Source organism: Tribolium madens, unplaced genomic scaffold (genome assembly GCF_015345945.1).
Source record: "Tribolium madens isolate multiple individuals breed KSU strain unplaced genomic scaffold, Tmad_KSU_1.1 Scaffold_96;HRSCAF=242;Tcas5.2_LG5, whole genome shotgun sequence".
In the NCBI taxonomy this organism is placed as follows: domain Eukaryota; kingdom Metazoa; phylum Arthropoda; class Insecta; order Coleoptera; family Tenebrionidae; genus Tribolium; species Tribolium madens.
Genome location: NW_025401068.1, coordinates 3,063,074 through 3,086,025, shown reverse-complemented (window position 1 = coordinate 3,086,025; position 22,952 = coordinate 3,063,074). Strand labels below are relative to the sequence as shown.

Here is a 22,952-nt window from a genome sequence, read left to right as displayed (position 1 = left end):
TTCATAAACATATCCTTCGTAATTTTTCATAAAATCAAAAAATGCAGTTTTAAATAATAAGTTTATTTATTAAAACAATAACAAAATATACAAAAATTAGATACTGATAATTAACAGACATAACAATATGTTATTGCCTTTCCATCAGCGCGAGTCGAACCCCATTATCAGATTTAAGTACAGTTTCTGCCACAAGATCCAACGTATGATGAGGTGTCGCTGGACACAGTTTAAAGTTCCTCAACACTTTGGAAATTGTACTTTTCATCTCCAACATTGCAAACTTTTGCCCTGTGACGATAAAATTATAAGTTTTCGAGACTATGCTGACTTTGCCCTTACCTATGCAATTTCTAGGGCCAGCACTGAAGGGTACGTAAGCATAAGGCAATTTGCCATCGATCGTTTCAAATCTGCTAGGATCAAATTTGTCCGGCTCAGGAAAATACTTAGGATCTCGGTGAATGCCATAAGCGAAAATCATGATATTAACACCTTTCGGGATTTTCGTATCACCAAATTCGACTTCTTGGTTGGTTTCTCTGGCATAGAAAGGTACCGAGGGATACAAACGAAGCGCTTCTTTAATCACAAGCTCCAAATACTTCATCTCCTGCAAGTCGGAGTAGCCCACATTAGGGTTCTTCTCCTTACCAAAAAGTGCCACTTGTTCCTCGTATGCTTTTTCTTGAGCTTCAGGACTATTGGCTAAACAATACAGTGCAAAACTTATGCCTGAAGCCGTCGTGTCATGTCCCTAAATAAATAAAAGTGAAACCAGAAACGAAAAAAAAATTAATTGAACCTACCTCAAACATGAAAGTGTCAACTTCTTCTCTTATTTCTTCGTTAGTTAGAGGCCTTCCGTCGACAGTAGCTTGCAAAAGTAGGTCCAAAAATGCCATTTTCTTCTTAATCCCTATGTCGATAACATTTTCACTAACTTTCGATGTTTGGTCTTTCAAGAGTTCTTCTCGTCGCTTTCTGATCACATTATTTGTGTAATTGTGCAAGACTTTCAAGGCCTTCTTCTGAAGTTGGTAGTCTTTAGTGAAACGGAACAAAAATTCGTTACTTTTTTGTGGAGAAATTGCACGTTCCATGATAATTCGACCCATTTCCTTGACACTTTTAACATATTCCGATTCTTCGTTGTCTTGGGCGTTTATAGTAGTACCCATTGCAGTTTCTATTGGTACGTAAAAATGTAATACAGTTTAATTGATTCAATTAAATCTTACCACAAATGATATCTAAAGCACAAAGTGTGACAATAGGGTAAATATCGACACTCTCACACCCCACTTTTTTCCTAAGTTTGTTGATCATAACATCACCAGCAGCGTCGAAGGAATTGTTAAATTGCTCAAGAATTTTAAAATGAAACGTGGGTGTAATAATTCTTCTGTGTTTTTTCCATTTAATTCCTGTAGTACATTATTTGAACAAAATAAATCAATATAAACACCAAAATCCATACCTTCGCTTGTGAGTAACCCAGTCCCTAGCCACGGCAACATAGTTTTATAATTCTGTGATTTATTGATGATTCTCGTTGAACTTAAGACAAATTCCAGAAATTTATAATCAGAGATTAGGAGCAATTTTCGGAACGGTCCGATTTGAATTTTAACAACTCCGCCGTAATTTTTCTTATAATTGAAAAAAACAGGCAAAGCGCCTAAAATTTACAATGAATTGTGATAACAAAAATGTTTCTCTTACCTTTGGTTTTATCTTTGAAGTCGAGCGCATTGCCTAGTAGTGGAACACCAGGAGGGCCGGAGACGTTTTTGAAAAATTTACCAACTTTGTAATTTTTCAAGAAGAAGTACCACCAAGATAGCACTATAATCACAACCAAAGTTGAGAAAAACTCAAGGATGATATTCATGTTGTAGGTGTAAAAGTGTTAACTGTTTTAAGTCAAGAGGCAATTGAATTCGCTTTTATAGTACGAGGAGAATCCGTATTTTTAACTGTCATCGACGATTTCCTAATAAATCGAACAAAGTCCGTGTATTTTAAAAACAATGATCTTCTTTCAAGATTAAGAGCAAAGAGGGGGCAAATTGTGAACAAACAACGTTTTACTAAAAATTGTTTATTTTTATTATACTATCATTAATTATGCCAATACAAAACAAAGTTTAACCTCATTTTTCTAGAACTTGCTCCTAAAATAAGAATTTTTAAAGTTGGACTTGTGTATCCTGATCGTAATGATAATGCTGTTGCATTATTTTAATCCGTTTAAAAAAAAAAACAAAACAATTCTTCTAAAAATTCAGTAGTCTTTTTTTACCAATTTTCAACCTGTGACATAAAGTATGCAAGTATTGGAATTTTTCTCAAATATTTTTTAAAAAAAAATTTGCCAAAAAACAGTCGCAAACATGTTAACAGTCCAACTTTAGCATTCAAGAAGTGTAAGTGGAGTTATACTCTTCGTCAAGCAACAAAGATCATTGAAGTTTTTCCAAAATCGTTGTAATAACTGATATGCATAAACAGCAAGTTTGTAAACAAATTAAAAAGTGGGCGTCAGTGACACACCTCCGTTGTGCACATATCAGAAACAAGGGTTCAATACTTGGACTGTACGTAAAAGATTATCTCTCAGTTCATGGATGTTGCGTCTGATGAAATAATAAATCTCATGTGATTCATTAACATCGAGATAATTAAAAAGAGAATCCAAACACATTCAGAACTTTGAACCGAACACTGATAAAAATTATTAATTTGCAAGAAAATGTTTTATCTCGAGACTTGTTATGTTACCAAAGATTAATATTTTGCCTTTTATCGCCGACCCAATAAAATTAAGGAAGCGTTATTTTGTGTCGCAATAGATGTTTTGAGAGCTGATTTTCAAAAATAAATACTTATCGTCTTATACAGGATGTACCGGCGAGTTGAAAAACTCTATTAGTGACCTTTAATATTTATTTAAATATAGGACATTGGTAGATACTAATCTAGTCCATCGCTTAAAATTATTTTCAAGTATACAGCGTGTCTCAAAAATAAGTTACAATACAAACTTGTGTTTTTTTAAATGAAACACCATATGTTTGTTTACTTATTACACAAAAACTAAGACATCTAGAAATATTTTTTTTTGCTACCGCAAAGAAGAAGGTACAAGCTACAAGGTTGTAACATTTTTTTTAGTGTGTTGCATTTGCAAAGATAAAAAAACTGAAGGCGTTTGTTAAAAGCTCAATAACTTAAAAAAATTAAATGGGACACCCTATTTACTGTTTTTGTATTTAAAAGATTATTAAATTGTCTTTCAAAAATTATTTACTTTTAGGTGTTTAGAATCAATAACTAAAAAAATATTTAACTTTAAACATTAAAAAAAAATACTATTATTTCAGTAGTAAAAAATTACTATTGTTTCAGTGCACAGATGCACAAGAGATGGAAGAAATATCGTTTAATAATCACATTTGTGTTAAACAAAATCCATTATTCTTTATTTTTACAATAAAATAATTTGAATTTCAGTATTTGTAACGACTTTACAATCTGTGGATAAATCAACGGAAAACTGATCCGTGGTGGAATTACTACCAGGTGAATAAAAAATATGGAACCAAAGGTTTTTTGCTTAAACTATTTATTTTTTGAAAAAACTAATTGATGAGTAATAGAGTACTATAAAAATGTGATGTTTTAACAAGAATAACATTTTTCAAAATTTTCTTTTGTTTTTGAGTTCTACAAAAAAAATAATTTTTTTAAATGGCAACCCACTATAGAATCATTTTTCTCATAAAAGCTATACTCTAAGGATTACAACTATCTGCTATATATTTAATTTTTTCAAAAAAAATTTTGCACATAAATTGCAGTTTTGACAAAAAAATCGCATAACTCAAAAACAAAACAAAATTTCGTTCTGAAAATACGATCACATTTTTTATATTACTCTAATTTAAATTAGTTATTATTTTCTGGAGGCAAATGATTAAAAATAAAACCGTTTGGTTCCATACTTTATATATGGTATATGGTTGCTATAGTATTAAAAAATGCTCAGATATCGATAGGCATTGTTGCTACAATAAATATTGAATGTTAAATGTCTTTTCATTTATCAATTCTAGACATTAAAAGTGTATTTTTTTGGAAAGACAAAATTTATCAATCAATTAGATGCAAAAATAAAAATAGGGAGTTCCATTTAAATTTTTTAAGTTATTTAGCTTTTAACAAACTTCTTAATTTATTAATCTTTACAAATGCAAAACACTAAAAAATTGCTACACCTTTAAATCTTGTACTTTCTTCTTTGCAGAACTGAGAAAAAAATTTGTTCTAGCTGTCTTAGTTTTGTGTAATTTTAAAAAAGTGCATATTTTCGTCAAACAAAGTCCTATTTCTAAAACTAAGCAAAATCGACTAATAAAAGTTTAGCGTAAAACATTGTTATCCGAAAATGCAAAGCAGCATACGGTGCTATATTTAAAAAAACACAACTTATTTTTTGGAACATGCTGTATGATTGAAAATAATTTTTGGTGAAGCACTAGATTAGAATTTATCAATGTCCTACACATTTTTTTAAATTTAATTTAATTTAAAGGTCACTAATGGACTTTTTCAACTTGCCGGGACACCTGTATAAGGAATTTTTAAATAATAGGCAAAATTTTATTAAATGATGGCATACAGAATAAAAAAGCCTTCATAAAGTTCTTCCTAAGTCGCATTGTAACTGAGAAAATAATACAACTCTAGGTCACGTGTCACGAGAGAGTTTAAGACTTTTTTTGTTGTTATGATATCACCCTGTACAATTTTGTCTGTTATTTCAAAACCAGCCTGTATAGTGGAGACAATTGCGTCTGTATCGTATTTGGCTAATAATAACGCTAATTCTTTCCACTATAAGCCTGAACTATAACATCCAGAAAGATAATGTTTCGAGAATCGCGAGGAATTACCTAGAAATGAATAACGAAATGTTTCAAAGTCAGCAGGTCAAAATCGAGAATTTTTTGCAACTCGGTTGATAGCAAAACCGAAATTTATTCTCTAAGTACATCCTTTTCTGTAATAGCTAGATAAAAATAAACACATCAAAAACCCAAAACAATATTTTATTAACAAATTGGAATTATATAGGTACTAGAGAAATCAACAACAAAAAATTAAACAACAAATGTATAATAATATAAATGTGACACTCTCAAACTCATTCTGACTGTTTAAAATATTTGAATTTATTAATTATTATTTTACCACTTACAATTTCCTTTATTATTTTTTCTATTTATCTTTTTAATTTATCTCCAAGTTTAATTTGACATTCATTTTGATAAAAACACAAAACAACAAATAATGTATTTTATTTGCAAATTTTCAACAATACAACAGTTTAACTACAATTTATTAAACAAACAAAAATTGTGAGGTTGTTGGAAACATAATTATCCAGCCTGACGAAATAAATAATTAAGAATAATAATAGAATTAGATTATTATACCTGATAATAATCTTGCTCTGCTAAAATTTTGGAGGCCCTACTAGAAATCCCTCTGACGGGTGGTTCAAGATCATGAACTAACTTGTAGACATCGGATCGTTGGAGATAATCCAAATTTTTAGGTGGAGGCTGATATTTCAAAAAGTTTATCCTGTAACAAATATCAACATCACTACACATCAATGATTATTACATTTCTATAAAATCGTTTGTATAATACATTTCTAGTGGTGGCAATTTTTTAAAAGCGTTTTCAAATACTTACTTTTTCGTTGCGACCGCTTTACTGGGAACCAGACAACAATTGGACTCTCTAAAACAACAAAACTGAAAGCATGCCACAACACAAACATCATAAACCACCAAAGTTTGAAAATTCAGGAAATGGTGGTTTAATGTTTAACTGAAACACCTAGACAATACCTGTAAATAGGCTTTTTTTTGTCGGACCATGGCCAGATTTGGTTCCAATGGTTAACCTGAAATTAACACCCATTCAGTTAAAAACACTAACATAATTGCCTACCCTTTCAGTTTCCCAACGATTACTTCGGAATAGGTCTCTATAGTATTTGCAATTTTTTCATCGGACATTTTTGGATGTCGAGCAGATGGACATGCGTCATCAGGTTGAGACCATCTCCGACCTCCTGGTAAAATTATGGGACGCTCAATAGGTTTTAAAGGTAAGGTTGGTTTTTGTTTCAAACGACGTTGCTTGAACTCCTCGAATTGTTCTCGCTCCTAACAAAATTTGATTTTGAAATGTTTTATTTATTTTTTCTTGAAACAAACACAAAAATTTCGCAAATATGCTCCTAATCGTCACCTTTTGCTGTTTTTCCAAAAGCTCGCGTTCTAATCTTTTGGCTTCTTCCTCCTCTTCGGTCAAACTTTCCTCAGGATCGACTTGCTTTTCTTCCACTTCAACGGTTTCATCGCACATTTCTGTTTCTTCAGACTGTTGCATTTCGGCATCGAGTTGTTTTTCTTCTTCTAATTCGCCAAAGACTTCGTCTTGATTGGAAGAGACGTAACTTTCTACAGTTAATATCAATAAAGATAAAATTAAAATGTTTACATTTTTGCCATACCTTCAGTAACAGCTTGTTCAGCTTTGTCATCCTCAAATTCCGAATTAACCTCTGACATTGCTTTATCTTCACTTTCAGCAACCGATGACGTTGTGATATGGACAATTGTTGCTAATTGTTTAGTAACAGCATCAATTGTTGATTGAATTGTTGAAGGTAACTGGGCTAAAGCTTGTAACTGTTTCTGAACTTCGGCAAGTTTTTCTTCTAACACTTTTTCCAGCTCAGCTACAGAAATAGTTAGAATTAATCACGTAATACAGTTTTAACTCACCATTTTTCTCCGCTTGTTCCTTATTATTGGATTCAGTTGACACGTCTAAAAATTGAAATTAGAATTAAAAAAATATTCGAGTTCAATTACCTTTTTCTGCATCACTGTTCTCTTCACTTTCTTTATCTTCAATTCGTATTTCTCCCTCTTCTGTAACTTCAGCCCGAACTGAAATTTCTTGAACAGCAGCTACATTTGATTCTAATGCAACATTTTCAAGTTCTTCATTTTTTTCAACTACTTCTTCTTTAGTGTCCACTTTTGTTTCATTCATTTTGTTCTTATCTTGAGTTTTTTTCTTTTGTTTTGTTATTATAACTCTGTAAGGCTCCCCCTAACAAAATTAAATTTACTCATGTAATTAATTAATTAAAATTGATTTACTTTTGGAGCGTCTTCTTGTTTTTTTACTACAGGTTTTGGATTTTTTGGTTTTTGCAAAAATGTTGACCACTTTCGTTCTTCCACTATTGGAACTGAAGCATTCAAAGACTTAGTTTCTCTAAAAATGTTATTTGATTTTAATTCTTATAACTGGAATATTTACAAAAGGACATACTTTTGTGCTATTATTTGAGTTTTATTTTGTTCTTCCACAGAGTCACCAACATCTAATAAAAATAATTAATGGGTGTAAGTAAACTTTATTATAAGTTTGACTTACTTAACTGGTTGGGATTCACGATTTCAAAATGCACTTGTCGTTCATCTTCGATTATTTCTTCATTTTCTATACAACTTTGCATAATATTTTCTACTTCTTCATTATTTTCTTGTTCCTGAATTATTATTGCACTTACTAATCTTCTTACTAAACTTAATTCAAAATACTTACGTACGTTGAAGACAAATCTCTTTAAAAAAATAAAATAATAAGTTAATTGAAAATATAATTGCAATGAAATAAAATTCTACCTCCTAACTGCTAAAGTTAAGTTATTTCCCGCTGAAACTAGCAAATCGTGGGCATCAGGATGCGTAATACCGATGGTAGGGGTGTCGTTTACTCTGACAATAATATCATTTTCTCTAAGTCCCCCATTTTCGGCAATACTATTTGGTGCCACCTGTGTACGAAACAATTAGGAATTGTTTTGTTCTGAAAAGATTTGTACCTTGACCACAATAAGTGGAACGTCATATTCGGCTCCACCAGTGAGGCGAAAGCCCCACGATTCGTTATCCGATTTTACAAAATTTAATTCTATAGCCATTTGATGAGAACATTGAGATTGGTGTCGCACCTCAATTAGCAAAACACTGTCGCAACACTGAAGCTTTCTAGATCATACTATTTTAATTTAGGACTGGTTTAATGCCACATTACTATCAATACATTTGGAACAAATCTCTATTGACTGCCAACAATTCATCAGTGATTTATGAGGAACATTTTTCATTTAAAAGAATTTGAAAATTTTGGGTACCAAGAACAATAGTTTGTTCTTACCGTTTACAAACACGTGGAATTTTAATTTTGTTTACACAATTCTTGTTTATGTGCTCTACAACATTTTGGGATAAAAATTGCAATGAAACAAGAGGTAAACTAATATATTTTTGAAAATGTAAAAAAAAATTGAAAAAACTTTTTTAGTTGTAATACACAAGGGACCTGGAATTAGTTGTACAATTTTTTGAAGCTTAGTGCAAATTGTTTGGAATTATTTCGAAGTATTTGGAACTATTAAAATTATCTTTGGATTGTTTAGAATTACTGGAATTATTTTTGAAGTAGGTACCAAAATTATTTGAATTTTTTGAAATTAGTGAAATTCTTTTTGAAATTATCAGAAATTTTTTTTTGAAAATTATGTTGAATTTTTTAGAACTATTAAAATTAAACTCTTCAAAACGAAAAAAGAGCCATCTTATTTGTAACATTAATAAAGTAAGGTTGGCGACCACCCAGTAATCTTAAAATTAAACATACAATACAACAAAATTATTATTATATAAAAATATTATTTACTCCAAAAAACAATCAGACTTTTAGACGTGGCTCCTTTTTCGTTTTGACTAGTTTATTTTAGAATTACGAAAATTAAGTTGGAATTACAGAATTTATTTGGAATTATAGGAATTAATTGGAAATCAATCAAATTAGGATAGATTATTAGAATTTCTGGAATTTCAATTAAATTTTTTTGAAGTTACTGAAATTATTAGTAAATTACTACAATATTTCTAGCATTACCGGAATACTTTTTAGATATATTGGAGATAACTTCTTTTCAAAATTACGTTGAATTTTTTAGATCTATGGAAATTAATTTAGAATTACAGGAATTATTTTGGAATTAATTACGAAATTTAAGTTTGATTTACAGGAAAATTTGTAATTGTAGGAATTAATCTGAAAACCACAGAACTATAATGGATTATTGGAATAACTGACATTTTGGGAGAATTTTTTTGAAATTACTAGAATTCTGCTGGATTTTTGTTGTAAATGAAATTATTTTTTTCAAGTTATCGTTCTCTCGATAATAAAAAACCTACTTTTCAATTAAACGCAAACGCAAATATTAATGGGAAAAATAAGTATTAGATGTAATATTTGTCTTAGTTATAAAAATCATTTTTTATGAAACATTTTTGAATTATAAACTATATAAACTGAGTGTTGGGTTGCATAAGTGTAAGATTACACAGCAGTGTACAATTTGTTTTAATAAATTAAGTTTTTAATAATAAAATAAAATATTCCGTCTACCTAATTAACTAATATTTAATTCAAATAAAAACATAAAAATTATCCAGATTCCAAAATGCGTTGTGTAATAAAAAACAAATATTTTATATAAAATAATTTTATTCCAATCAAATCGACAGAACCAATCGGAACAAACAGTGCCCCCACAAATGTTTTGTGTTACAAAATAAATAATTATAAATTAATCCATTTCAAAAGCTAATTTCATTATTGTTTTGAACCTCTTCTACTCTGCTGTCATCATCATTTCTTTCTTCTCCACTTTCTCTCCCTCTTTCTCCAAACTCTCCGTCCTAGTCTTCTCAGTGGAAACCTCTCCTGTACCCCCTTCAACCGGCTTATTCCCAATAGCCTGTTGGAACTGATTCCCAATGGCTTGCGCCCCCGACACCAGCGGATTCGATCCATTTTGCCCCCCTTGACCCCCAATCGCTTGACCAAACTGACTTCCAATCGCTTGCGCACCTGAAACGAACGGATTCGACCCGTTACCACCTTGTCCGCCAAACTGACTACCAATGGACTGAATCGGATTAGAGCCCCCTTGCTGGTTTTGACCCCCCTGACCTCCTGGAGGCCGGAAAATGTTCACATTCTGGAACGCCTGACCAATACTTTGGATGAAATTCCCCGGCGTGGTTGAGGAGCCTTCATCGCCTTGGACCGGAGGCCTGGCGGAGGTAGAAGGACGGAAGTTATTGACCACTTGGTTGAATTGGTTGATCGCGCCCTGGAAAAATCCGGGGGCGTTGGTGGTGACTCCGGTGTCGCTTTGGTTAAGGTTGATAGATTGAATGGGGTTGTTTCCTGGGCTCCCCTGACCTTGGAAAAACTGCTGGATTGAGCTGACAAAGGTGTTGATAAAGTTTGAGCCGCCGTTACTATCGGTTCCAGTGTCCTCTTGACCGGTACTATTCTGGCGGTTTATGTTGTTCATATTGTTTATAATTTGATTCATTCCTGAAATTTCTTGATTAAAATTTGTTCATTAATAATAGGAAATAACTAACCTCCTTGGAAAAAGTTGACAAAGCTCTGCCATGGACCTTGTTGCTGTTGTGGTTGTTGTTCATCCTCGGACCCAGTCGGTTTCTGATTTTGCCCATTTTGGGGAAAATAATTACTCATGAAATTATTGGAAATCGCTTGAAAACCATTGATCAAGTTTTGCATGAACTGATTTTGATTCTGACTCGTATTATTATTTGTTGGTTGATCTTGTTTCAAACTAAGGACACTCTTGTATTGATCTCTGAAATAATCATGCAGGGTTTGATTTAACTTTTCCCAAGCTTCTGCAGTCGGTTTGGCCCCTGGTATACTCTCTGAAGCTTTATCAAAATTCTCCCTAATTGTGTTTATGCCAGCATAGGCCATCTCTTCTGCCCTTTTCAAAAGAGCAATCAAATTCCCTGATTGTGCGGAATTTTCCGAAGCTTCAGCAACGGCTGCTTTAACATTTTCGTCAACTTCCACCGCATTTGCTGAAAATTTCACCGACTGGCCGATTTCCTCAGGCGACAATTGATTTTTCTCATTTAAATTTTCCACCCCATGTTGACTTCCAGCTTCCTCTTCTTCAAAATCAATTTTTTCTGCGTTGATAATGTCATCACTAAGTTTCAATTTGAGTAATTCGTCTGATGATAATTGTATTTTCGCGTCTAAATTTCTCGTTCCATACGTAGCTGGATTGGTTCTATCGTAGACAATTTCAACGGGAATATTTCTCGTTTTGAGTACCGCTGATTGGGCAGTCAAGAACAAACAAAAAACCACCGAACATCTTGACCACATGGTGCTGAACGTTTAACTGAAGTTGATGAACTCTTTGGTTGGATTTTATATCTAGTTCTTGTTTATATGTAATTTTTTCCCATATTATTAAGGAGCGGAGTGTTTTAACCGGTCCTGAGATCGATAAGATATATATTCTTGTAGCAACATCTCCAAGAACTGCAACCGAGGGTCAAGGCCTCTGGACCGTTATTGTTCGGCATTAAAACAAATTCTTCATTAATTTTATGTACGCGACAGTTACAAAATTTACATCTATTTTCCAAAAATTCCAATTTAGCAGGAAAAATGTTCAGTTAATCGAACGCTCGTTTATCACCTGTCGACAGTTGCACATTTTTCAGTCAAATCAAAATACTAATTAGTTGTCAAAACGTCGCTAATAAAAAGCAAACTCAGGAAATTTGAGCCAAAGTTGTAATAAAATATTTCTTTCTGGAATAAACTGTGTAACCAACTAATTGCAAAAACGCTTAGCTTGGTTCGAAGAAGAACAAGCAATTTGCATAATGACCCAAAAAGGTGATAAATGGTTGTTGACGCGATGATAAAGAAACTTATTTGAATTTGGTACAACAGTTTCTAAAGTGGTACAGATTATGCTAACGAGTTTATTATCCTTTCTTTTGTATTCAAAACAGGTAGATTTTTAGTAATTAAAAGAACGATCGATAATTTTTGTGAAACGGTAAAGCAGAATGTAGTTTTGGTAATTGAAAAAAGCTAACCTGACCTGTCACGACCGAGCTTGAACTTTATGGTTATAAACTTTAGGCAAACCTGTAGTGAATGTTGGAGAGATTTTTTTTAAAGACGTTATAAGAAAATATTGATGCAAAAGTATTTTCTTCATTAACATTTTTACATTCAACAAGACAAGTTGTAATTTTTCCTTGAAGATGAAAGTAGTTTTCCGAAATAATTTATTGTTTCATTAAAAATTTAGTGACCCCAAATCGTATTCAAGGAATACAATTTCCTCCATTTAGAAGAAATAAAAAATTAACAAGAAACCAATGTGGGTTAAAGATAAAATAAAATTTATTTTATTTTTTGCAGAAACCCAAACATACTTTCAAAAACCACTCTAACTCGTTATTAGTGATAAACACATAAATAGAACCAATAGGAGAAGAATAAGAATTGATTTATTATGTTAACTTTTTAAATAATTTTGCACACAAAATTACAGTATTTATTGCGGCGTTTCAAAATCACCACTGCTTGTTGTTCAAAAATAAGAGAAAATGTCCAATTAATTAGTCTACTGTATAAGGCAGACCGGCGTCTGAATGTTGTACCTATTCATTTTTTAAAGTCATTAAGGCTTACGAAAGAAAATTTATAACATTTTTATTTGTTAGTCATTATAAGAAACCGTCTGCCTACACACCATATGTATATAAAGAATTCACGATTAGTTAAATTAATTGAAAGTAAATGTTAATGAAACAAGAAATTCATCTCTTGATGAAATATTCATGTAATTTAGTAACAAAGATAAACGAAGCTACTATTAATCTTTTAAAAACTGTGTAACATGTTTGCTCTCCGTAGTTTTATCTAAATGTTGTAATCTATTAATATATTAATCCATTTTTGTTTTATCCAAAACTAACACCTACCTGTAGGTCAAAATGCGTCATAAAGGAATAATAAAATTAAACAACAAAACAAATACATATGATTCTTTATTAAAAATAAATAATATCACAATGAATTAACACACATCACGTATTTCAGTGTACTAATAATTATTTTTACAACAAATTACTCTTTGAATTAGTCGCAAAATTGGATTGATACAACATGGAAGTGGTGTTGTATTTTTTTGGATTTCTGATGGTTTTGCCTTGTATACTTCTAATATACTTTGCACTACGTCTTGAATATTACGCTATTAACAAAATAATTTTTTTTTCGCTACTTACAATAATTGAAAATATTGTTACGTACTTCCATAACTGCTGAGCATTCTACATATTTCATGTGGTGACTTTTCGCCAAATTTTTAGCACCAGTCTCACTGATAAAAATCCCACCAGTAGAATTTAATCGGTCGATTGTGTTAACATCCTTTCGTAAATCACTTTTTGTCCCCAATAAAATTTTCCCTGATTGGCTTTTCCCACTTTCTTCGATTTCCGGAAGCCACTATAATTGTCTTTTATTTATAAAATATTATTAATTTTCCCCTAACGAATAAATAACAAATTCTAATCTAATTATACTATTTGTTCGATTGCAAAATGTATTAAGACTCGTTATTAGATTGAATTGTGAAAATATTGCAAGAAGATATCTTTAATTCAACAAGTGAACCAAAAAGCAACTGAAATTCCAAAGTTTTAGTAACAGCCTAGAATGCAAACTTGTAGAATCTGTTCAGTTGATGAATTAAAATAATCAATAGACAAACGATACTTATAGATTTCTGCAGATCAACTTGTTTACTTACTTTTTAACAAATGTCTTTAAAGAACTTTGGATTTTTTTTAATATTAGATAATTTGTAAACGAGTCATCTTTGGATCCGAAAACGTATGTCTGTTTTTGAACTAACTGCAGGTGAAACGTCAAATAAAATGACAAGTCGAAAGGTAAAACGGCAAAATGGATTGGAATTAGTCGCCAACGTATAATAGTTTTTGAAAGTAAATCATAAATTTAGTTATTAAAATCATCTTTTTGATCATGCCGGTTTATTCTTCGACTTGTCATTTTATTTGACGTTTCAGTCATCCAAGGATGACTCGATTAAAAATTATCTTAATCTCTCAATAGTTAAAATTTAAAGTTTCTAATTTCTTAAAAAATATTAACACGGCTCTTCATATTAATAAACAGGCTCCATCTTCTAAATGAATATTAAGTAAATGAGATTAAAAAAATACATTGAAAGTATAGGAACAGCCAGAATTTATAAAACATCTGCTTATTTAACTCACTAGAAACATTGTTTTTTTAAATGAACCATTAAGTTACTTTTTCCAAGAAAATCAAAATATTTTTACACTGAAAATACCTTGTTTCATTGCAACACTTACGACTGCTTTAACATTTGTGAAAGAATCCGTATTGGTAACATCAAAGCAGATTAAAAACACATCCGCAGATTCATAAACTTGTTTTCTTAACATGCTATAGTCTTCTTGGCCTATAAAATTGAATGTAAATGTACAGTTAGTATTGTATTTGATCATAAATACCAGCTGTGTCAAAAAGTACAATATCATAATTCTGGCCATTATGTTCAATACTTATTGAATGATTCTCAAATATTGTTGGTGTGTAATCTTTATCAATTTCATTTTTACATAACCTACAACAGTTTACAAATGAACAACTGTGAAAAAAATACTTACCTCCTTTCTTACCTCGTAAGCAGTGTAGTTTTGCCAACAAACCCATCACCCACAGCAACACATTTAATGACATTCCCGCTCATTTTATTATTACTGCCACAATTTACATTACAGTTTGCATAAACTGCTTTATTCACCTTTTGTTAAAAGCATCACTTATCTCACGCAGATTAATATTGTTTGATATTACAAATAGTTTAATAGGAATTCCATACACATACCTTTTTATCTTATCAGTGCTGATATTTTGTTCATTTGGAGAGTCTCTTAGGGGAAACACACAACAAACAAATTGTGTTAAACAATTTATTCAAATAAAAACAAAAATTGATTTTTATAAAATGCAAATTTGCCAGTAAATAAATAAAAATAAAGAGAAACTACTTTTACTCGCTTAACAATAGACGAACTTGATTCCTCACAACAACAACGTTCCTGCAGTATTCAAAATACCAATTTTAAACTTCGCATTACCTTTGCTCCTATCGGAAAAATCCGTTTAAACACTTATCTAAATAATAAATGGGATTACTTTTCCTTGTTCAACGCTTGGATGAACTCTTCTAGCTTCTCCTGAATCTGGCGAACACGTTCTAAAAAACAAAACAAACTCATAGGTAAACACCGACATTACTTACAAAAACAAGACATGCTGGATTTATAGAATTATCATTATTTATGATATCATTAAGTTGTAATTAAATTTATCTATAAATCTAAAGTGCAACGTACAAAATTTAATTGATTTGAAAAGCCCATCTAAAGCAAGATTAATGTCCAAAGTTTTAAATTTTATTCAACAAACCAACCCAAAATAAATTCATTCAATTGAGAAATTTATTAGATATACAGGGTGTAACAAAAAGATAGGAACAAAAAGTAACCCGAGATTCTCCAGGTCAAAACAAAGCGATTTAACCCAATTTACCTCTATACCAAGTTGCACCATTTAAAGTTAGAGGGCGGCAAAATTTAAAAATTATTTTAGTTTTTCTTTAATAACTTTTTAATGGAGAAACCAAATTTAATTCATGCAATTTAATACCAAAACCACATGTTTTGTGCTTTTTTTAATTTTAGTTATTGAAAGTACTTACCTATTAACAACTTAACACATTTTAAGTCATATTTTTGTTATACGTAATTCGAGTGGTGTAATTCTTTTTTTTATTCGAAAGGGTCATTATTTTCAGACAATTTTTGTATATTGTAAAATTTTTGAATCGGCCTTGGTTAGAGTAAAAATAATTTAAGTAGACGTGGCAAAATTTCGGACATTGGTCATTTATTGTTATTGTTTTTAAAATTGTAATTTTAAGTTTTAGTTTCCCTATATATGTTTGTGTTAATTAACAATAATGTACTCGTAATTAATTCTTAATTTAAACAAAAAAAGCATAATTCCATTGGCGTCCTCTAACTTTTAAATGGTACAACCTGGTATAGTGCAGATAATTTTAATTGTTCAGTAAGAAATTTCATTTAAATGGCAGCTTACATCATCACAATATTTATATTATCACATTAAAATCATGTGCAATTAAAAACTTTATTTACGCTGAAAGCTTGATAATTTTTTTATTCGATCCTTCCTAAAACCATTTAAACCAGAACTTACTCAATTCCTCAGCTAATGTGACCCTCCTGCCTGTAAGTAGCGTCTCCTTCTTATCACTATCCTGGCTATAATCCTCCAACACTTCTTTAATTTCTTTATCTAACCTCCTCGCTAAAATAGTAATAAAAATAAAACTCAAACAAACAAAACATATAAAAATTAACCTTCACGATTTGTTATCTGTTGTCTAAGCGCATTTGCAGTAACTTTCATCATTTGTTGAATTCTATGAAATAGCACAACATCGGAACAATCAACATCGGCCTGTTGATGATACAAATAAAACGATTTTCGACAATCGTACGCTTTTACAAGTGACTGTTTCAAAAAATGACGCCTATATACAGGGAACCACACTTCGCGTATAAACTCATTATCGACTTCGATACTGTTACGTTGCAATAAATTGTTCCTAATTGTGGTTAATTCGTCGTAACTAAGCAGAGGCGGGTGTTTCTGAAAAAATACCACATAAGATTTTGATTTAAAGAGAAAACGAAAATTACTTCATTAGAATAGAGGATTTTGTCTAATTCCGACTTGACGGCGCTTCTTTTGGCTTGCTGCTCACTTTGGTATTTCCAATACAGCCATCTGTCTTTCGCCGAAGGCCCCAAAAGGTCCCTCAACAAATCCTCCGTTTGTTTCAACTTATCTTTAACACTATTCTCAAGGAATTTCACAGCCGCATCCCAATCTCGTTTATCACCAACTGTCCGATCTTCCAAAGTATTCAACTGAATAACTCTCAACATTTCTGACGCTTTATCCTCCCACGAGTGTCTCTGCATGGCCTCACTAACAACTGCTGCTTTCAACAAATCGAAAACATCGTCATGATCGGGGGCCTCTTTCGCCTTATTCATAAACTTCTGAAATTCTTGTTGCAAAGTTTCCCAACCTGACTCAACCGATTGAGCCGGAAGTGCCTGCTCGGCCCACTGTCTCAACTTAATATCAACGGAAGTATTGAAAGTTTCCGAAGTCCCGGTTTGTGCCGACGGTAAATAAATGTTTTCAAACACGTGACTCGAAACTTTCTCCCAGATTTTACTCATGAGGCACTCTTCCCATTGTTTGGGACTGACTTGTGATAGGTTGACCACTTCGTCGAGGATTTCCGAACGCGCTCTTTCGAACAATTCATCTCTGTCTTGTTCCCGAATTCGCGGGAAATTGTTTTTCCACTCAGTTTCCAAATTGAAACGGCGAGCTTTGAACGCATCCGCTTGCTGCTCGACTGTCTCACGGACCATTTTCCAGAAACAATCGGCCACTGCAAGACTCAGATTACGTGTGGTAACTTGCGTTGAACGAATGACGCCATCTTTGAAGAGTTTAGAGTGTTTGAAAAAGTTTTCCTCGTAATCTTTGATGGTTTGAATCGAGTCGTCTTTGCGACCTCTGCCGGTGACGACAGCGAAGTAGCCAAGGGCTTTCATCGGGAATAGTTTACCAGAGAGGATTTTGCGTATCTGTTAATTGGAATGTTAAGTGGTTTAGAGGCACAAACTGGACTTACTCTATTCGGATCAGCTAAATTTTCTTCAGCCAAATCGACTTTAGTTAGGACGAAAATTGTTCGTTTGCCCTGAGGATCACATTGTGATACTAAATCGGTTACGTTGCTTCTTTCAGCATCGACAGCGCCGTCTTGGATACATAAAATTATCGCGTTTGGGTTGTTCATGTATGTTTGGGTCATTTGCTTTATACACTCGCGAGTATCTGACGCCATGTCCGTAGTGACAGTCTACAAAGTAGATAATAAAAAATTAAAAAAAAAACAATACATAATAATATATCATACAATCAAATCCACCAGTTTATTTTTATAAAGCATTTTTTGTATTATTCAAGACTATTTTTATGTTGTGTTTGTAACAAAAATGTTGTCCATTAAGAAGTTACATTGCAAATTAATAATTTTAAACAGCGAAAATAAAATAGAATTAATTTTTAAAAAAAGTTCAAAAATTGTGAAACTGACCCAATTCGAGAAGTTATTATTACAATTACCTTTAGATTGTATGGAATTATGGGAATTAATTTGAAATTACAGGAATTATTTTAAAATTACGAAAATTAAATCGAAATTACTAAAATTTCGATGGAATTTTTTTTGAAAATAGTTTTTTTTGTAGAACTCAAAAACAAAAAAAAATAGAAAAATTTTATTCCTGATAAAACATCAATTTTTATAGTACTTTATCAAAAAAATAAATAGTTTAAGCAAAAAACGTTTGGTTCCATTTTATTCACCTGATATGTACACATTTTTTTCAATTTGACCCTCAACCCAATTTTATAGTTATTTATTCGACGAGTTTGAGTGTAAATCGGACTCTTTATTTGACCGAGTGGATTTTTAAACCACGAGTGTAACGAGTGGTTTACCATCCACGAGGTGGAATAAAGCGTCCGATTTCCACTCAAACGAGTGAAATACAACATTTTATTCTTCGAATTAGAGTCAACAAGGCTTAAACTTGCTTTAAATCATTTAAAAATAATTTGACGTTTTGTATTGAGAAATGCCAAACAGTTGTCAAAACTTCCTTACACGGGAGAAAAACCATAAATTTTGACAGTATCGAAGAATAAAATAAGTTATTGTACAATACTCAACACCTAGCAAAGTATCTCATGAGAATTAGTCTAAAGTTCGGATTTTAGGTAGTACAGTTGCGGAATTAAAATTTCGGGCAGTATTGTCATTTTCATAATGTAAACTCTAAAACAACCTTTACATTAATAACCTCATTTTTTACTCTTGTCGTGTTTATGTCATTGTTTGCGTCACTGACAGACAAGTTTAATTGTCACATGTCAATCATGATGACAGTAAAAGGTAGTTTACAATGAACTTTTTAAAGTGACAAGAAAAATAATGCCTGAAATTTTAAATCCGTAACTGAACAAAGTTAAAAAAAATAATAGTATAATAACATTTATAGTAATAAAATAGTAATAAATAGTATAAAATAGAAGTGTCCAAACAAAAACGTTAAAATGTTTCGTGGGATAATTCCTTAGGTCAAAATTAAAAAACAGTTTCTACAAATTTATGTCCGGAAATGCTTCCTAAGGGAGCTAAAAATCGAGATTATTAAAAAAAAAATGCAAGATTTAGTACAATCCTCAGCAAAATCTCGTTTTTCTTGAAAACGAAACGTCGCCGTCGTAGAAGAAATAGTACAAGAGACATTTTTTAAAGCAAATGAATTAGTCAATAAATCCGAGTATGCTAAAAAAAATTCAAAATCTCTTCGAAAGCAAAATTTTAAGCCTTAAACAGGTTGATCACAGAGCCTTTCACCAGTAGCTTCTACACAAAAAAATACCCCAAGTGCAAATCTAGCTCAACCGTTTACTAAGATAATAATTGAAAAAAAAAACATTTTGTTTGCCTAAGGATTTTCGGACATACAGGGTGCGCCAGAACTCGCGCCCCAAAGAAAAATGTCATACAAGGTAAGATACCAGAAACATGGAAAAAATGTTAAAAAAAATTTATCTATAAAAATTTCGAAGTTATGAGGGTTTAAAGTTTACACTTTGACTCTATTTATTTCTGCTGGAAAAATAATTTTCCAAGTTTTTTTGCTATAGGCTATTAAAAGAGGAAACAAGGAAGTTGTATCCTAAATTGTAACTCTGTTCAAAGTCATTTGTGGCTTTTATTGTCAAAATTTTTGTCCCTTTACTAAATAATTGTAAAAAAAACATATACAAGATCATCAGTATCATTAAATAGATATAAAAAAATGTCAAATGTCAAAAAATAAAAGTCAAATTTTTTTGACAGATAGAATTTTTTTTCATGTTCCTGGTATCTTATCTTACTTGAAATTTATCTCTGGGGCGCGAGTTCTGGCGCAGCCTGTATTTTTTTTTTTCTATTTTGATCTAAAAAAATCAAGATTTGTTTTTTCGGACACACTGTATATTAAAATACGAGCTGCAGAATGCATCCATGCCAGAAGAGTCTGAAATTTCAAAACGAACCGCGTAGCAGCGAGTTGAAGAACAAACGATTGCTTGCATAGATGCAGAACAAGTGTTTTATAATATTTTTTTTCTATTTTGTGCATTTTCTGTCGTTTTTAAAGAAAAAAAAAAGAAATTTTTTTAGATGTACCTAAAACCCGGACTTGGTAATCATGACATTCCACGTATTTATAAATAAAAAAACTTACCGAAATAATACCTGGTAAATCAACTAGAACCATCCTCTGCAGCCCTGGCCCTTTAACCGTCATTGAAATAACCTCACTAGACACCGTCTTCCCACCCCTCACGCTATTCCTCATTCTGAGTTCCACCTCTCGCCTCAAATCCGACAAATCCGATTCTTTCGTCAAGTCAAACTCTCTGGTGGAATCCCTGAATTGGGCCACGTGATAAGGACCCTCAGACAGTGTGACTTTGACCGGTGCTCTCGTCATCATTTCTCCCCCTCCTCTAGGAAAAATTCTAGCCTGGGCGATCATCTCCAAGACAGAAGTCTTGCCGCTACTCTGATCTCCAACAACCACAACTCTGGGTAATTGATCTTGGGTGTTATACCCACTATCAAAATCAGCAAGTTCATCCAAAACTTCGCTATACATGTCAATCAAACTGCGTTTGATTTTTCTAGTTGGTGGTTTTTTGCCTTGTTTTAGTAACAGATTTTGTTTCCGTAATTCCTTGTTTTCTTTTTCAAGTCTTTCTAATTCTTTCTGATACTTGATTTGGGTTTGGATTATTTCATCTTGTAAATTATTTAGTCTGGTTTGGGCATCACGTCTTGCTCTTTCCTCTCTCTCAGGGTCACTGAATGGTTTTGCAAACACTGTATTCATTTCTTTTGTATCTGGAAGCCATGGAGCCAATATAGCAATAGATGAGATAGGGTTTGGTTAAAATGCCATACCTGAGTACAGTCTGTCTACAAACTCGGAAAGGCCGGAGAAAACACCTAAACAAAACAAAAAAGGGGGGTTTAGAAGTTAGAGAGAATGTACTCGGATATGCAACTTTGACAGAAATTACCATCAATGGCGGGTGGAAGCTGACCATTTTCTTGCTCTGCGGCCGCTATTGCATCATCTAATCTCTGATCAAACCATGTCCTAAACTCACTTAACTTTGATTCAGTCAAAGACTTTATCCTAGGATCTGAAAAATTGAATTACAACAAACTAAAATTATTCCAATTTCAAATTACCAATTGAAATATTGTTCTTAATGTTGTCTTTAAAATCTATCAAATTCCCGCGCCATTCTTGCCACTTTTCATTGTCAGGAAGAACATCATCTAACCATTTCAAGTCAGGCATTCCATCCTTCCAGTCTTGATATTTCTATCAAACACAGATAAAAAAATTGATAAATTAAAACTCTCCCAACCTTTTGTAATGCTCCTCCTCCTGCAACAGCACCTCCCAATAACAAATATCGGATTTTTAGAACACCCCTTAGAGCTCTAACTATCAACATTCCATACTCCCTTCGCTGGTATCTATAATGTTGGTAAAACAATGGTCGTGACCTTTCAAGAGCTCTACCGCCCCAAAGACTACCGTAATTTCTTTGGTATAGTTTACGTGGTCCATATTTTAGTGGGTTATTGGAATAAGAGCTTATAATAATTCGGCTAAAAATGAGGGTTTACATAACCTTAACGCGAGGTTATCAAGTATAAATAGACTTACCCAAATTTGCCCCTGATTAAGTGTTCCATAGTTCCGCTATGTAGATTTATTATTACAGCATTATATTGTTTTTAGACTAATTTTCCGAGAAAGATTTTAAATTTTCAGTTTCGGAAAAATTAGCTGTCATTGAAATGCCATTTGCCGGTTCAAAGATTACCAACATGAAGTGATAAAATTCCAAAATATTTTAGAAGTATAAGCAAGCCTCTTTACACAAACAATTTAAAAACATTTAATAATAATTCTCTTATAAAAAGTGAAAAACCAAAGTGAAGTTTTAACTCACATACATACTCAAATGTTACCAAAAATTTCACTGTAATAACCACAGAACGTAATAACTTATTCAGTATTGCTAATTGCCTATACTTAGCACATAAAACTGTGTACATAAATTATCGCATCGTATTTCACACCATTAAAATCATTGTCTTTATAACGATTTTTGGTTGTTTTAATGAACTTTTGCAAAAAACTTAGATTTTTGTACAAAATTCCGGTAAATTTTGTGTATCTCGCCTTATTTTTGTCTTAATTTTGTACAAAAACCAGTTAAATTAAATGAAACAAACAAAATAACATTAATATATCAATTCTTTTTGTAATTTTTAGGCGTGTTTGGACAAGACATTGCAAATAAGTGAGCCTCTGGCCTCTGGTTCAAAAACAAACAATAATAGTTTTTTTATTTCCAAAAAATCACCAGGTTTTAAAATTTTTACAAAAGTTTTCGCCAAATCAAAAATCACCAGATCAGTGGTGCAGGCAAGCATCGTTACAAAAATAATTTTTAAAAATTTTAATCATAATTGAAAAAAGATTTGATTGACATACTCAAATATTAAAAAAATTGTTAAGAGATAAAAAACTGACTTGGTTAAAACT

General features: G+C 32.0%; 5 protein-coding genes across 12 annotated transcripts; all 5 read right to left on the bottom strand.

Annotated features, from left to right (window-relative positions):
* Positions 1 to 47: 47 nt before the first annotated feature.
* LOC123012674 (cytochrome P450 4c3-like) lies at positions 48 to 1,940 on the bottom strand. The gene is made up of 6 exons (XM_044410745.1): positions 1,726 to 1,940; positions 1,481 to 1,681; positions 1,242 to 1,427; positions 810 to 1,189; positions 343 to 757; positions 48 to 291 (listed from the first exon to the last, which is right to left on the bottom strand). Exons 1-6 carry the CDS (start codon positions 1,892 to 1,894, stop codon positions 131 to 133), a joined length of 1,512 nt encoding a protein of 503 aa, XP_044266680.1. The 5' UTR covers positions 1,895 to 1,940; the 3' UTR covers positions 48 to 130.
* Positions 1,941 to 5,347: 3,407 nt separating this feature from the next.
* On the bottom strand, positions 5,348 to 8,154 carry LOC123012672 (calponin homology domain-containing protein DDB_G0272472-like). 5 transcript variants are annotated; one of them, XM_044410741.1, is made up of 14 exons: positions 7,985 to 8,154; positions 7,785 to 7,936; positions 7,705 to 7,723; positions 7,534 to 7,648; positions 7,429 to 7,480; positions 7,254 to 7,371; positions 6,960 to 7,203; positions 6,870 to 6,914; positions 6,596 to 6,823; positions 6,331 to 6,542; positions 5,925 to 5,980; positions 5,767 to 5,814; positions 5,502 to 5,652; positions 5,348 to 5,453 (listed from the first exon to the last, which is right to left on the bottom strand). In XM_044410741.1, the coding sequence occupies exons 1-14, from the start codon at positions 8,081 to 8,083 to the stop codon at positions 5,445 to 5,447; spliced, it is 1,548 nt and encodes a 515-aa protein (XP_044266676.1). In that variant the 5' UTR covers positions 8,084 to 8,154; the 3' UTR covers positions 5,348 to 5,444. The 5 variants fall into 5 exon arrangements, with proteins under 5 accessions (XP_044266676.1, XP_044266673.1, XP_044266678.1 ...); XM_044410739.1 differs by lacking the exon at positions 5,348 to 5,453 and adding an exon at positions 6,028 to 6,245 and having other exon boundaries at positions 5,513 to 5,652; XM_044410738.1 differs by lacking the exons at positions 5,767 to 5,814; positions 5,925 to 5,980 and adding an exon at positions 6,028 to 6,245 and having other exon boundaries at positions 7,985 to 8,153.
* Positions 8,155 to 9,666: 1,512 nt separating this feature from the next.
* On the bottom strand, positions 9,667 to 11,431 carry LOC123012673 (uncharacterized protein DDB_G0283357-like). Its single transcript, XM_044410744.1, has 2 exons — positions 10,596 to 11,431; positions 9,667 to 10,545 (listed from the first exon to the last, which is right to left on the bottom strand). The coding sequence occupies exons 1-2, from the start codon at positions 11,380 to 11,382 to the stop codon at positions 9,812 to 9,814; spliced, it is 1,521 nt and encodes a 506-aa protein (XP_044266679.1). The 5' UTR covers positions 11,383 to 11,431; the 3' UTR covers positions 9,667 to 9,811.
* Positions 11,432 to 13,056: 1,625 nt separating this feature from the next.
* Positions 13,057 to 14,916, bottom strand: LOC123013206 (cell division control protein 42 homolog). 2 transcript variants are annotated; one of them, XM_044411603.1, is made up of 5 exons: positions 14,760 to 14,916; positions 14,592 to 14,704; positions 14,430 to 14,539; positions 13,314 to 13,536; positions 13,057 to 13,266 (listed from the first exon to the last, which is right to left on the bottom strand). In XM_044411603.1, exons 1-5 carry the CDS (start codon positions 14,828 to 14,830, stop codon positions 13,130 to 13,132), a joined length of 654 nt encoding a protein of 217 aa, XP_044267538.1. In that variant the 5' UTR covers positions 14,831 to 14,916; the 3' UTR covers positions 13,057 to 13,129. The 2 variants fall into 2 exon arrangements, with proteins under 2 accessions (XP_044267538.1, XP_044267539.1); XM_044411604.1 differs by having other exon boundaries at positions 13,057 to 13,279; positions 13,339 to 13,536.
* A 123-nt stretch (positions 14,917 to 15,039) lies between these two features.
* LOC123012349 (dynamin-like 120 kDa protein, mitochondrial) lies at positions 15,040 to 22,361 on the bottom strand. 3 transcript variants are annotated; one of them, XM_044410200.1, is made up of 12 exons: positions 22,065 to 22,361; positions 21,760 to 22,006; positions 21,578 to 21,713; positions 21,403 to 21,528; positions 21,284 to 21,328; positions 20,565 to 21,223; positions 17,888 to 18,118; positions 16,872 to 17,840; positions 16,530 to 16,821; positions 16,366 to 16,476; positions 15,280 to 15,340; positions 15,040 to 15,229 (listed from the first exon to the last, which is right to left on the bottom strand). In XM_044410200.1, the coding sequence occupies exons 1-12, from the start codon at positions 22,091 to 22,093 to the stop codon at positions 15,166 to 15,168; spliced, it is 2,970 nt and encodes a 989-aa protein (XP_044266135.1). In that variant the 5' UTR covers positions 22,094 to 22,361; the 3' UTR covers positions 15,040 to 15,165. The 3 variants fall into 3 exon arrangements, with proteins under 3 accessions (XP_044266135.1, XP_044266136.1, XP_044266137.1); XM_044410201.1 differs by lacking the exon at positions 21,284 to 21,328; XM_044410202.1 differs by lacking the exon at positions 21,284 to 21,328 and having other exon boundaries at positions 15,040 to 15,340; positions 22,065 to 22,359.
* Between the last annotated feature and the right edge of the window lie 591 nt (positions 22,362 to 22,952).